This window comes from Pollicipes pollicipes, unplaced genomic scaffold, assembly GCF_011947565.3.
Source record: "Pollicipes pollicipes isolate AB1234 unplaced genomic scaffold, Ppol_2.1 Scaffold_6686;HRSCAF=7923_pilon_pilon_pilon, whole genome shotgun sequence".
NCBI classification, from domain to species: Eukaryota; Metazoa; Arthropoda; class Thecostraca; order Pollicipedomorpha; family Pollicipedidae; genus Pollicipes; species Pollicipes pollicipes.
This window is the reverse complement of record NW_023596921.1, coordinates 5285870-5300008: the sequence shown is the minus strand read 5'-3', so window position 1 is coordinate 5300008 and position 14139 is coordinate 5285870. Positions and strand designations below refer to the sequence as shown.

Genomic DNA, 14139 nt, shown 5'->3' with positions numbered 1-14139 from the left:
CGGCAGGAGGCGCGTCCCAGCACACCGATCGAGCAGAGCTGTCCGGTCCGGCAGGCGGCAGAGGCCCGCCTCAGCCCGCCGCTCGAGCATAGCTGTCCAGTCCGGCCGACGGCAGGGGCGCGTCTCAGCACGCCGCCGCACTCACGGCCGTGGCCGCCACGCGAGCGCGCCGCTGGGCCGGCGCCGGGGCCGGTTTGAGCGATGGCGCCTCAGCCGGGCGAAGCTTCGCTCTCCGCCTGCGACGAGGCGTGGTGACACCAACTGGTGCACGGGCGACGTCAGCGACAGAGCACGGCCTCGGAAGGAGCGGAGGGTGGGCCGGACAGCGAGAACGCCAGCGTCAACTATGCCGCAGGGCTCCAGCAGCGCACGTCAGCAAACTGTCACAACCTGCTCCAGCAGCGCACGTCAGCAAACTGTCACAACCTGCTCGCGACGGCCACGTCACAGCTGTTTGCACTGCACATTCGATACTGCTCACCACGTCCGTCCTTTGGACCAATGATTTATCAATCTGTATCAATCAATCTGTCAGTCAATGCTGTAGTGCATGCGCTGGAGGAATCAAATAAATTATAGCCGGCGTGAACAGGTTGGTGGAATGGGAGATGCGCGCCACCTCTCTGGTCCAGCTCACTGGCCAGATGTCGTCCGTTTCAATGGGAACCCCTTCAAGTCGTTCAAAGCCGCATACCTGATGTAAAATCATTCTGAACCAGCTGAGTCTGAAGAAATGGTACACACTGCAATGCAAAGGGAAGATGCTAGAAACCAATGGGCAGAGAAGAGTGCATACGAGTATTTACCAAATGGTCCGACATGGGGAGGCAATGCGATACATTGGTTAGTGAACACCGAGATCGGTAAATGACAAGGTTATGCAGATTAACTTCACCACAGAAGCTCAACCCTTTCCTCTGCTCATGAGTGTTGTCCAGACCCCGCCAGTCGCAGCCAGCGCACGACTGTCTCCTCATGCTGGCTCGCCATTTGGACTCGAACGCGCAGCAATGCGGACCAGAGCTTGGCGATTTTCGCGCGTACAATGTGCCCTGCGTCCAAAGTCCTCACATGTAAATCACATTTTGAAATCATACTTAACGAAAAAACAGAGGTTTTTTACCGAAGGCACTTTAAATACGTGTAACCAGGCCTCCCTACAGCCACAACACACAAGGCTACCGCAGGCAGCCCCATTGCCAACGGACACCGCCGCCGCCGCCGAACGTCCCGGCGCGCGGTGGGAGACACGGGCGGTTATTTATCGCTCAGCATTGCCCATGGCCGCGTCACAGACCAGCCTGCTGCCGTTGCATCCTGCATAGCAAACAGAAAGTCTTTTGAAAGAGCGCGCGCGGAATTCGTGGGCCTCTACAGCAGAGTGGGCTGGAAATTCAGCCTGATGACGGCCCACTGAGAATTCATGGCAGCGGTCAACAAGCGCGGCTAATCGCGCCCCTTCTCCGCAGCAGTCCCGAACCGACTACAAATCAGATGCCGATTACTGACTGATGACAAGATTGGCCCGCCTCATTACCTATGACCCCGAGCCGCCGGTAACCGGACGCCGGGTCATCCACCGCCGCCGTCGGAGGTCAGATGGCGAGATACCGACCTCACACGGTGACCGGAATCGGCGCGATCCGGCCGTGTCCGAGCAGAGCTGGGCTGACCGAGGTCGGCCCGGCGGCTGATTGCGGACGCGTGAGCGGCAGTCTCCAGCCGCCGCCGACACGCGGCGCGCGGACTGTCGGCACACAGCGCTGGGCTGACCCAGGTCGGCCCGGCGGCTGATTGCGGACGCGTGAGCGGCAGTCCCCGGCCGCCGCCGACACGCGGCGCGCGGACTGTCGGCACACAGCGCGGCGCGGCGGGCGGGACGTGCGCGGCCAGGTCGCTGGAGCGTGCCCTCTCCCTCCCTCTGTACACAGGCCGGGCGGGGGGCGACGCCTCCCGCCGAGGCCCGGCGCTGATCGGCGAGAGACACCGGGACGCGCCTGAGACGGCCAGGTGGCCCGCAGTGATCAGCGGGATATCGCAGACCGAGTTGACGCCAGCGCAGTGGCGGTCCTGAGAGACGGCTGCCAGCGGGGCATCGCGGCTTTCGTAGTCACGGGTGACGAGGCGCTCCAGAGCGGCAGAAGTCACTGGGACGCCTCAGCCGAAGCATCACACGAGCCGTCGTTTACGTCATAACCACCGGAGCCGTGCACAGAAATCCAGGGACATTTCGACTGATGCTGCGCTTTTCGCTTTAATCACCGTATGTGATGCACTGACAATTTCACGAAGTAGAAAAGGGGAAATAGAAGTAGTAGAGATGTAAAATTACTCCAGCCCAAATGTATGACATAACACACGAAAGCAAGAGCAAATACGGAAAATGATCGCGTTCAAACAATCTAAAACGCAACATAAGGGCTGTTCTCACGGCCCCCTCAACTTAAGCTCTGCTAAGCCATTAGCGCCCGCTCACCGAACAACACCCACCTCCACTGGCACCCAGCGCATCGCGTGGAACGCGGCGCGTCAGATAGCGGCGGCGCCGGTCGGCGGGCAGCCGCGGACAGCCGGCCGCGGCCGACCACCGGACGCGGCCGAGGCTCCGATAACCGTGGCGCCTCTCGCCGCTGTTTGTCGCGCCTATTTGTTTGTCGGGGCGCCGGGCGCACCGTTCCAGGCGCCCTCGGCAGATAAGATACGGCACGACGGACCGGTGACGCCCGGACGAGCCGGTCGGCCGGCCCTGCTGGCCCGGCAGCGCTCGGCTCGGCCCCGGCCCAGTGCGTCGAGGCACCAGCCCGGTGCAGTGATCTGTAGACGCACGTACGGCCTGGCCGGCATGACACCTGTAGATATTCTGGAGCTTCGCTGGCCTCCACGCTGGTTGAAGTCGCTGTGGGAGACCTGAGTGACGGTGCTGGATACGTCAGAAGAGTCGCTAAACTGTCCACTGCCTGTGCAGGTGCTCAGCAGTGAGCAGCGTTCGCGGAGGTTCGGTCCGATCCGGATCTTCACCTGGCTCCCCTATCTCTCTGACTCCCTGTGCTCGGGCTATATTGCGGAGTCACGTCGGCATCTCCGGTCTCCGTTCACGTTTCCGTCCGCCACCTCGCGTCGCCTCCTACAACGTGCCGCCTTCCACTCCTGTCCTCTCCGTTCTCCCGGCTCCGATGCGTAGTCGACCGTCTCGGGTCTGCCCCGGCCCTCGCACGCATCCATTCCCGCTCTGCCGCCGCCGCCGCCGCCGCCGCGGCTGCAACGGCAGCGGCAGCGACGGCTGGGGGCGCTCGCTGCGTCCCGCCGCGCCCGACACAAGGTTCCCTCACCGGACATCTCACCACTACAAAGTCGCTGCACTTTCGGCTCAGCCAGCGGCATCAATCACCTTCATTCTGGCGGAGGTAAGATGGAGACAGCGGCTTTGATGATTTAACTCCAATGCTAGCAATCAAACGTATTGCAGGGGCTCTGGTATGCACACCCGGAGCCCGAGCAAACACGCATTCTGCAGCGGTTGTCTGACCACACGGTTTAACACACAGGCTTACATAGGTTACCAGAGCCGCAGCTATGTGCCAGCTTTGCGTGGAGAGGAATGCAATGGCACGCACAAAGCACTGCTTTCACTCAACATAGCAGAGATTCGGCGTGCCAGACCACCCTCCCCGTACACGCTGAGCGGTCACTCAGGCCCCGCCGCTCAGTCCGGTCAAACCAGCCCATACGGCACCTGCCGCAGGGCAGCCGGCCGACGCGTCCAGCCCGGCACCTGCCACAGGACGGCCGGCCGACGCGCCCAGCCAAAACGGCCTGTGGGCGGCCGGCGAGCCTGTGTCACCCAGCTGGGTCCTCAGAACCGCTCCCTATGCGTCCCATTTGACGCATAGCGAGTCTCCAAGCCGAGCCTGAGGACAGGCAGCGGAGAGCCATGTCTTCTTCACCAAGGAGTGTTTTCCGAGGCACGTCCTCACTCCAATGGGTGAAGCCGGCGTGTCCTCGTCACCCAGGCATGTCCTCAGAGGGGTGTCCTCATGTAGATGCGCAACTCGGTCCGCTCGGCCCGCAAACGCGTTTCTCGTTGGAGTGGATCTCACGATCAGCGCGACAGCGCTGCAAGCTGCTCTGCACTTTGGCGCTGCCCAAAGTTGGGCTTAGGTACGACACAAGGCAGCAATGACGTCAGCCGACGCGACGGTAACGCTCTGAAGTCGCAGAGGCACTTATCGGACCCAAGGGCAAGCTTGCCTGATATGGGCAGGCTTGGCAGGATGTGTTGATCTATACAAAAAAGGCTAACACCCTCGCGTCTTATCGCGGGATGAAGTGCACTTGGTCTTCTGTAATCATACGATGTGCGGCGCCCGGCAGGCCAGCGGAACACTTGCAGGGATGCAACACTTAAAATGCAGCACCTAAACCGTCCCAAGCCCCTAGTTTAGAAGATCACAGGTGGCACTTAAGTCGCATGAGCTTAGCAACGGGGCAGTGCTCCTTCGTGCGAAGCAGGCGTCCATTTCCAGTCCAGGTGGTCGCGGATGCTCAGCATCCAGGAGCCAGGGCTTCCATTATGTTCGCTTACGGACGAAGCGTCGCCTCGTGAGGTACGAAACGAACTGGGTGATCATATACTTGAGACACCGGTTGTCATCATGCACGTGATACAAAAACCCAAACTACGGAGCCGGATATCATTGGGAGCCTCGGTGTCTAAGGGTTGTGATCAGTGCGTTGGAAAGACCGCCTTTCGCGCGGGTTTAGCAGGCAGACTGATGTGGCGTTCGTGCGCTGATGTTACATATTAGGTGGCTTGATAACGGGCTGCCCGTGGGCCTAGCCAAGCGCAGTAGTTTCAGCCGACGGAATCGACCAATTTGTAATGACTTATAATGTTGGCAATTGTGGACGAAGTGTTGCGAAACACGTACAAAAATCAGGCGTATGTTGGCCACTGTGAACTGGATTCCATGCCTCAACGGTTCCGACGACGCAGTCAATCTCCATTCAGAGCACTGCGTTTCGCATTCGAGATCCGCCCCAGGAACGCCGGCATTAGCTGTTTTCCGCTCCGTATCTAGCGCGCCTATGAATAGAACGCTGAGGGCGCTTAGTCTTATGTAGACGGCGCATTCACTTACGACGGGCGGTTGGCTGCGAGTCTTCATCTGCCCTGGAAACCACCATCTCACATCAATCCCAAAAATTTCAAAACCGTGCGCACTCGAGATCTGCGCTCGAGAGCGTTTACCAGCTGCAAACATCGACAGCCACACTTGCCAGTGCGGTCGCCCGTTCTCTCCCCGCACAGGTGTGTTGGCCTTGAGTCTGTACGACCCCGCGTCGTCAAGGTCATCCGCTTTTGACCTGTGTCATCCAGGTTTTTCGCAGAGCAAATGCAAATTCTCACGTTATTCCGGTGACAATGCCACATCTTGTTCCGACTATGATAACGAAGGAAAACCATACCAATTGCACAGCTTTTTTAGCAAATGGCGACAAATTTGCATACCCCGACGTTGCAAACAAAGTGCTTTCATTGCTAAGATCCACATGAAGTGTCAATCAGAAGCCGCAACATTATTAGCTTCTGGCAAGCACCAGGGCCGGGCCGCTGAAGATGATGCTTGACACTGCGTCCATTACCAGCCCGGTCCACCTACAGCCTGGCCTCTGATCGTTCCCAGTTGCGTGTCCTTGACACCGGACGCCTCGTCCGGCACATCAGGAGAAGGAGAACGGCCTCCGATCTGAGTAATCGCCTCATCTCCTCATGCCCTCAATTAGGAGGGGTGCAGGGAGCAAGAGCCTCCAGCTCCAGTGGTTGACCCATCACCTCATGTCGTCCTCTAGCAGGAGTACGGATGCGGCAGGCCCCCCCCCCCCCTCGTATCCCACGTTTCCGCCGTCTGCACCGACACCTCAGTTTGCTGTCAGCTGACCGCCGCAGCTCAGCCGGTCCTGTCACCGGCCGAGCCGTGCGCCCGCCGCAGCTCATCCGGTCCTGTCACCGACCGAGCCGTGCGCCCGCCGCAGCTCAGCCGGTCCTGTCCCCTGCCGAGCCGTGCGCCCGCCGCAGCTCATCCGGTCCTGTCACCGGCCGCGCCGTGCGCCGCCCCCCCCCCCCCCCTCCTCAGCGGTAAAATCAGCTTCTGATATACCGGATATGGTAGGTGACAAAAGCTGAGACTTATGAGCCAATTGGCGACAAAATGACAAAATTTCAAAATGAAAAAGCCCTGTTGATCTAGGTTACAGCTTGCGGATCCCTGAGCTGTAACTGCAGAAGCAAACGGAGGACGTTGGAGCGATACATGTCAAGGATTGACCCGAGCCTGGCTGAGGGGAACAGCGACCTTCAGGTGAGGCCGAGCATCGCTGGTGCAGGCCTCCCACACTTCCCCTCGCACCTCAGAATTAGCGCACCGATCAGTGGACAGGCGTGAGATAAAACGCTCTTAATTCTCATCATATTACATAAAAAGCTAAATGGAGGTGCTAGGGGCGTTCCAAAATGTTGTTGGATCTATTGATACCAATATTGCATGGGTTTTGCTCTAAATAGGTGGGATCGTGTTAGGACAGACGAGTTCTGCACAAGTAACGATTATGCAGGCAAGGAAGGCCGCCGACGCTTCCAGCTGATTGTACGATGACGTCACAAAACCAACATTAATATTGTCTCCAGGGGCTTGTAGAATCATTTTAACGGTAAATGTAGAGCAAGAAGGATGCAGCTTTTTCGAAATACGTGGGGGTCAGGGAGGGAGGGGAGGAAGGTGCAGAAGAAAAATAACTGAGCCTTCCTTCGAAATGCACTTGAACCAGCTTCCCCCCCCCCCCCAGCTTTGACGCGCTTTCCTCTCACGGTTGGGACCATTGGTGTAGTTTCTCAAAACTAGTTTTGGGGGGCTGGACCCTTAAAGTTATGAAGAATGCAAACTAATGGATAAAGGTTATAACCACAAATAGGAAACTTTACCCCTAGTCAGGGGGCACTATCCCCCTCTCCTTAACTGAAAAGGAAGCCAAACGCCTCTAAGCTGATTATGTGGTGTTTGCCTTTAGCTGATGATTCTATTAGTTAAGTCTTAACCATCATTAAGTGTTTGATGGCCAGTTAATGATGCCTAAGTGTAAATGAACTCCCGAAACGAAAATGTGGGTGGCTATGCCGCATTTCATTTAATTTGTCCTTGTTTTTGTGGCTTATCACACTTAGAGTTGTACTACAACGATTTCTGAAAGTTTCGGCTCCAGATGGCATTAAAGACAGTTCCAAATTCCGTCGGTGACAGAAACGACACTTTTTCACCGTTGTTTCTTCTCCTCCGTCTCCCCTCCTTCGACCCCGCCTGCCGCAGATGTCACCGCAGGGGACATGCAACGACAGCGGTTGGCGGACCTCACCAGCAGCCGGACCGGAGGTGCAGGGGGAGGGCAGCCTGGGTCGCCAGTTCACGCGAGGACCCGCCCCCGCAGGAAGCGGTCTGATTGTTTTGGAAGAGAGCGCCGGTTGTTGGGCCAGCTCTCGGCCGTCCAACGGCGGCCGCTGGACGGCGCGGCGCCGGCCAGCGGCCGCCGTTGGCAGCGCAGAGGGCCGTCAGCACCGGCCGCTCCGGCGCTGGGAACGGAGGCGCGACAGTTTCGCTGCCCGGGGACACGAGGCAGCCGGCACATGGCGCGCGGCCGCGCCCGCTCGAAACGAGGCCGAGGCGGCCCGACACCGGCGGAAAAACGGCCGCCCGCCGGCCGGGCACAGAGGGCCTGTCCGCAGCCGGAGAAAGCGAAAACAGCCAGCGGTTCGAGAGGCCATCAGCATGCGCGGGGGCCGTCGGAACGAAAGGCAAATTGTTCGAGTCGACTTTTTTTGACGGAGCAACGACTCATGCAGCCTTTATTCATGGTGCCTTTAGTACCAACTAAGGGTCACAAGCGTGGAGACCTCGAACACAGGTATAAAGCCGGAACTAAGACAAACGACTCTCAGTTGCCATGGCGCTTCATCCCAGAGGCTTCGTGGACCGACAGCTCTATACCGGCTTGATTAGACGTGCAAGAGCTCGCGGCAGCCCCACTGATTCTTTAGAAGACTGTCTTCAAATGGCGATCTCGTAACCGCGAAACGTGACATGGCAGACGGCCATGTCACCGGTGGCCGGTCGGCGAGGTGCACGCGGCCGACAACTGTCAGTGCCGTGCCAGGCCGCAGCCGCCTGCTGCCCGTACGGTGGCGGCAGCTCGCCCAGCTTTACCAAATGGAGCGATCGGTCCGCCCGTATGCATAATGGCGACGGCCTGGTGCGGCCGGCGCTGGCCGCTGCACGCCGCGCACCATTCTGAGGCAGATGTTGAGCAGACGCGGTCAGCTGCCGCACGCCGGCCTCCGCTGGCGGCGCCGGGCCGTCCGCCGCTGTGCGGGGTATCACGGGGGGGGGGAGGGGGGTACACCAGCCGGGCCGCGTGTGACGTCCGAGGAGGCGAGCGATCGGCAGTCCGCATTCACGGCCGCCGGGCGGCAGACATCCAGCACGGTTACAATAACTTGTTGGGTTTGTATAACAGCAGCTGCTGACAGACTGCCATCTAGGACACTACTGCGTCAGCAAAATACATCAAACACGCACGCAATGTCATCGAGAGTCATTCTTTGCCGCTTGAGTCCATTCCGTACATGCAGAAATGGTGTGATCCACCGTCTTGCCCGGCCCACCGTCGGTCCGGCCCGTCCGTGATGCCTCGCAGGTGTGTCCTCCGGCCAGCCACTGACACATCACTCGACGAACGGCCAACAGGTCGGCTGCGTGCCTCGCCGACACTTGCCAGCTAGCCCAAGGAAAATACTAGCAAGGAGTGGTCGGGACGACCAGTATTATAATGACTAGTCCCTGGCGGTTATCGGTCCCTGGCAGTTCCAGACTTCCGGTGACACGTCATCAACATGTGAGCAGCTGAAGCGAGTCCTGCCAATGATAGCAAAAGGTCCTCATAAAACTGATAGGGGGTTGATCTAATCAAACATGCACCGTCATTCAATAACAAAATAACTTATCGTTGGCCGGATCCGAAATTTGACTGCTCATGCACGGTGTCAGGCTGATTTCATCAAAACCGTTGCAAAAAGACAAACATAAACACAGCGCTTTGAAGCAATTAACAAGGCAGCAAACATAAGCCACACTCCCTCATAGAACGGCGATAAGCGAATTTTATATGTACGAGACGTGGCAGGCGTCAAGCTGGGTTCATTTGGGTTATTCATACGGGTCAAAGTCATATAATTAAAGTTGATAGAGTAAAATCGGTCCTAAATGCAGGTAATCGCATCCAGGGCCGCATAAAGTGAAATAACATACTTATCATCCAGCTTTCGTACATAAGCAAGGCAAGGTGCTAATGCTTCACACTCCTTTCAGTTTTCGGAAAGGCTGTCTCTGCGAGAAAAAAATCTAACACCAACGATAGAAGAGACATAAACAACGTCGAAGGTATTCGTCACAGCAAAAAGCAAATGAAATTTAATTAATGACCCAATACATTTCTCCCACAGACGCAATTGTGGAGCTCTGCTTAGGCGTAACCACACCACTTTTCAGCAATTTGGTGGACATAGGCGCTGACCTTGGACAAGACACTGTTTTTTCAATTGGGGAATGACAGTTGTATTTCCTACTTGCAAGAGAGGACAAGAACGGATTCAAAGCGCCAAAATCTACTAGTAAGAAGCCCACCACTGGCCCAACCGGGCCCACCCCGGACTCGGCTCCGCTGATTAAGTCCGACGCAGTACGTTCCGGCTCCGTCATTGTCAGCCGCAGGGCACCGCCAGTAGTAATAGCTGCTCGGCCCGATCTGGTGACCTCGGAGCGGCCTGATGGAAGGCTGGGCCGTCCCGTCCCGTCCCCGTCCCCGTCCCCGTCCCCGTCCCCGTCCCCGTCCCCGTCCCGTCCCGTCCCGTCCCGTCCCGTCCCGTCCCGTCCCGTCCCGTCCCCGTTCCGTTCCGTTCCGTTCCGTTCCGTTCCGTTCCGTTCCGGTTCCGTTCAGTTCCGTTCCGTTCCGTTACGTCACGTTGCACGGACACCGGCTAAGCATGCACGGCCGGCCGGCGCCGGCCACCTCCCTAGAAGGCGCGGCGGGCGCGGCGCCTCTGCAGCGTCCCAACCCCGCCGGGGGCGCACCTGAGGGCCGTCTCTGCGACGCTCCGTCGGCACACGAGCCAGCAACCGAGCCGCCAGCGGGCACGTCACACATGCACGCCATGTGCAACACGTCCTGTCAATACGGGCCCGTCAGTCGCTCGACGCGCCGCGTCGAGGGACGGCTGCCAGCGAGCCGTGCCTCTGGCGCCGCGTGCCGCCCGGCTTCTCGGAGGAGCCGAGGACGCGGCGGCGGCCGGTGACGCGGCGTCGTCCAGCTGGCGGGTCAGCAGCCCTCTCAGCTGACAGCCGTCGCCGCGCGCTCGGATCCGTCGGGAGAACGGCGAAGCTCCTCGGATCTGTACGGTTCGCCTGCTTATTTGCACGGGGTCGTGGCGCTGCACCGCTATGGCTCGTGAGCGGGTACGTTTATCACAAGTGCAAAGCTACACAAGTTCCCAGAATACACGCCACGAGACTTCGGCTAACGGCCTGGCTTCACCGCCGACCGGCTAAAACGCTCGCCACGAAAGGCGGACCGCTGTTTCATCTGCGGCGTACCAGAGACGTACGCAGGTCAGGGGAGGCAGGGCTCCCATCATCTGCAAACGCTGCATGCGTCCCGGCCGGCGGCGGGCGGTCGCGATCGCTCGTGAGTCGCGGCCGCGTCAGCCGCCCGCCGCCCAATGATCGGGCCGCGAACGGGCCGCACATTAACCGCGTGAGGTCAAACGCTCCGCCGGCACGATCGAAAGCCATTAACAGCGGGCCGGCACTGCCGGCCTACACGCACTGGGCGCGGCGCCGGCCGTTTGCCAGGGCCAGCGCGCGCCGAGGCGAGGCGGCACTCGCGCCGAGGCGAGGCGGCGCCCGCGCTCCGCAGATTCGAGTCCGTCCGCTGCGGGCCGGCACTGAGGAGACAGACGACGGATAGCACATGCGAGGCGAGGCGGAAGCCACGCTGTTGGTCTGCTCCGGCAGATGTTTAGGGGCGCGGGGAGAGTGATCCGTTCCAGCGCCCAAGAACCGAGCCGCCTTACAGTAGAAAAACGCTGGACTTTAGAACCCGCCCGTCTCAGGGTAGTGCATCCTGCAGTCTTTTGGGATGATGCAGCTATGCGAAGCCAGGTTTATCAGGACGAACATGTATGTCATTTAAGTTGCATTTCAGCGGGTCATCAGTCTTCCCGACAGACAAGGACTGACCTCAGTTTATAACATCATTAGCCCCTCCCGCTACCTAAATACATTTGATGAGCACCGCTGATAGATCACGCCGGACGCGACGGCGGACCACCGCTCAATTTGCATTACACTGGCCGACTGGCGCTGGCCACTGCGGGAATCTACATGATAGCAGCGGGCCAAACAGCGCGGCCAGCTGAAAGACCTGCAGCGTGCGTCACCGCTCCACACACTGCAGAGCTGCGCGGCCTGTATGTCTGTGTCTGGTCTGTCGGTTCGTCCTGCCACGCTTCCGCGCAGCCCCCCCCCCCCCCCCCCCCGACCGACCGCAGACGGCGCAGGAGGCGGCAGGGCTGGCAGCGCCGGCGCCGCCAGCCGGCGGGGCCGACACCCGCCCGCCGGCGAGGATTGGCTCGGCGCGCTCTGCCGGCGCCAGTGACCCGCCTCGTTCTGACCAGGTCAACAGGCAACCGTCGCACCGGGACGGCGCTAAGCCGTACCTCCCTGGCGGGCCTGACAGCGCTCTCCGCGGGCCGCCGGTGGCCCGGACTCGACGGCCGCTGAGGGAGCGGCCGCCGCTGGCTCCTCATCAGTGTCGGGAGGACGAGGCTCCGGAGGACACGCAGGAGCGGCAGCCGACAGGTGTCGGGCCGGCGCTCGTCAATGCTGGACTCGTCAATGTCAATGTCAATGCCGGACTGTCACCCCGCTCCCTTACCCCCGGTCAGTGCCGGACTGTCACCCCGCCCCCTTACCCCCGGTCAATGCCGGACTGTCACCCCGCTCCCTTACCCCCGGTCAGTGCCGGACTGTCACCCCGCTCCCTTACCCCCGGTAAATGCCGGACTGTTACCCCGCTCCCTTACCCCCGGTCAATGACGGACTGTTACCCCGCTCCCTTACCCCCGGTCAATGCCGGACTGTTACCCCGCTCCCTTACCCCCGGTCAATGCCGGACTGCTGCCCCGCTCCCTTACCCCCGGTCAATGCCGGACGGTTACCCCGCTCCCTTACCCCGCTCCCAAACCTACTGCCTTGTTACTCCCCTCCTCCCCTCCCCCCCCCCCCGAACGTAGTCGGTGGATGGGTGATCTGACTCATGAGTCGCTCAGTCAGTATACCGCGCTCACCATGAGAAGCGGTCGTTTTAAGCGATCTGTACGTCGGGGTCATGAGCATGTCGCTCTGCATGCACATCTGTTAGTTTCCAGTCGACCAGCTTACTAAATAAAACTTATTTCTTCCTATTAAGCCAGGCGTCACTCAGATGGCGCAAAGCAGCCTTCTGTTCGCGTGGGATACTGTCGATCGACAACTGCGTCAGCGACTGCGTGGTACGCATCTGTATCTCATGACCGCATCGGCCAGCTTTTCACTTAATTACGGGCTCTTCATCACGGCTGGTTACGTTGAGTGATGAGCGCTGTCGACACGTCGGCGGCCATGGCCGTTTTCCCTAACGGATTTGACACGCTCGCTCAGCTCCGTTCACGGCCTGGGATCTTTCACCGCGGCTTCGTCAAAAGCCGCTTGAGCCCTTCTGCAGATCCGCTGCGACGTGCTCACTCACCTCCAGCTCCTCTCGCAACATGACGGGGCGGCGCGCCGCTCACTGCGCGGCCGATCCTCACGACACGTCACTCCGGCGCGCGGAGGGCATAGCAGGCACGGACACAGAACTGCAGGTGTGCATACGTATGGGGCGCACCCACCCACCCGGGCGGCGTCCCACGCGCTACTGCCGCCGCCGCCGCCGCCGTCGCCGCCCGCGCGGACTCGGCTCAGTCCGGACCGTGCGGGACCGCCGCCAAAAACGGAACGGACCGTGGGGAGCGCCAACAAATGACGGATCGTGACGCGCGCACCTGACAGCGAGTGCTGGGGGCCCGGATAATGGATCAGCGGAGCAGGTGAGAGCAAGACCGAGCCGCAGGAGATCGGTGGTCGGAGCCGAATGTAGACTTTGAGCTGCATATGTGGACTTCCATCACGCTGACCACCCACGAATCAGTCCACTTCCATCGGAATCAGCATTAGGTAATCATCAGGCAACATCAAGCCACACACAAAATCACCTCCATGAGGCACTTGCCGACCGTAGCTTGCTAATGGGAACCTGGAGAGCAATGACGTGACGCATTCACGGCTGCTTCTTTTCTTGAAGTTACCATTTACCATGGATACCACGGTTACCATTTCTTGAAGTCTGCAGCAGGCATGGTGCGTAAAGCGGGACATTCAATGTCATATTGTATATCTCGTCGAAAACAGCTTTCTGAAAGCGCGTTTCACACTTTCATGTTTCGCGAATGCACGTTATGGTCGTAGTCTCCTTTGAAATGGGGGTTTTACAAAACGCATACCACGCACATAAGTTGACTCGATTATTTTTTTCACGAATGCTCGAAAAGATCTGACTGCGTCACGACAAGGCGCGCGGACCAGGCTTGCTACTGTCGCATCGGATGGTAAAACTCGGATGAGCGTCTAATCGTCTATTCGTCTAATCATCTGCGGACCACGCATACAAAACAAGCGAGTATGTCTGTGAACTTGTGCCTTCGTAATCACCGACATGCGTTTCTGGCGAAGGTACTTGCCCAACATTTATCAAATAATTGTCTTCCAAATGACAGGTAAACTGAAAGGTGCGTGTGGTACGAGGCGGATAAAGGTCACACAAAGGCAAGCACGCCCTCATGATATAAATGCATTCTGGCAACACTGAAACCTACATACTAATCCCATACCTATGGTGGATCCCGGGGCGCAGCCAGAGCCTTGGTAAGTGGGGAGGCACAGGGTTCACAAAGGGCCCCCT

The 14139-nt window shown here is 59.2% G+C and overlaps 1 protein-coding gene across 1 annotated transcript in view; it reads right to left on the bottom strand.

The window, feature by feature from the left end:
• Nucleotides 1-13033, bottom strand: part of LOC119107339 (uncharacterized) — a 31646-nt gene extending 18613 nt beyond the window's left edge. The window contains exon 1 of the mRNA XM_037230766.1: nt 12889-13033. Coding sequence (XP_037086661.1) covers nt 12889-12909 — 21 coding nt within the window. The 5' untranslated portion in view covers nt 12910-13033. The remainder of the gene's footprint in view (nt 1-12888) is intronic.
• Nucleotides 13034-14139: the final 1106 nt, after the last annotated feature.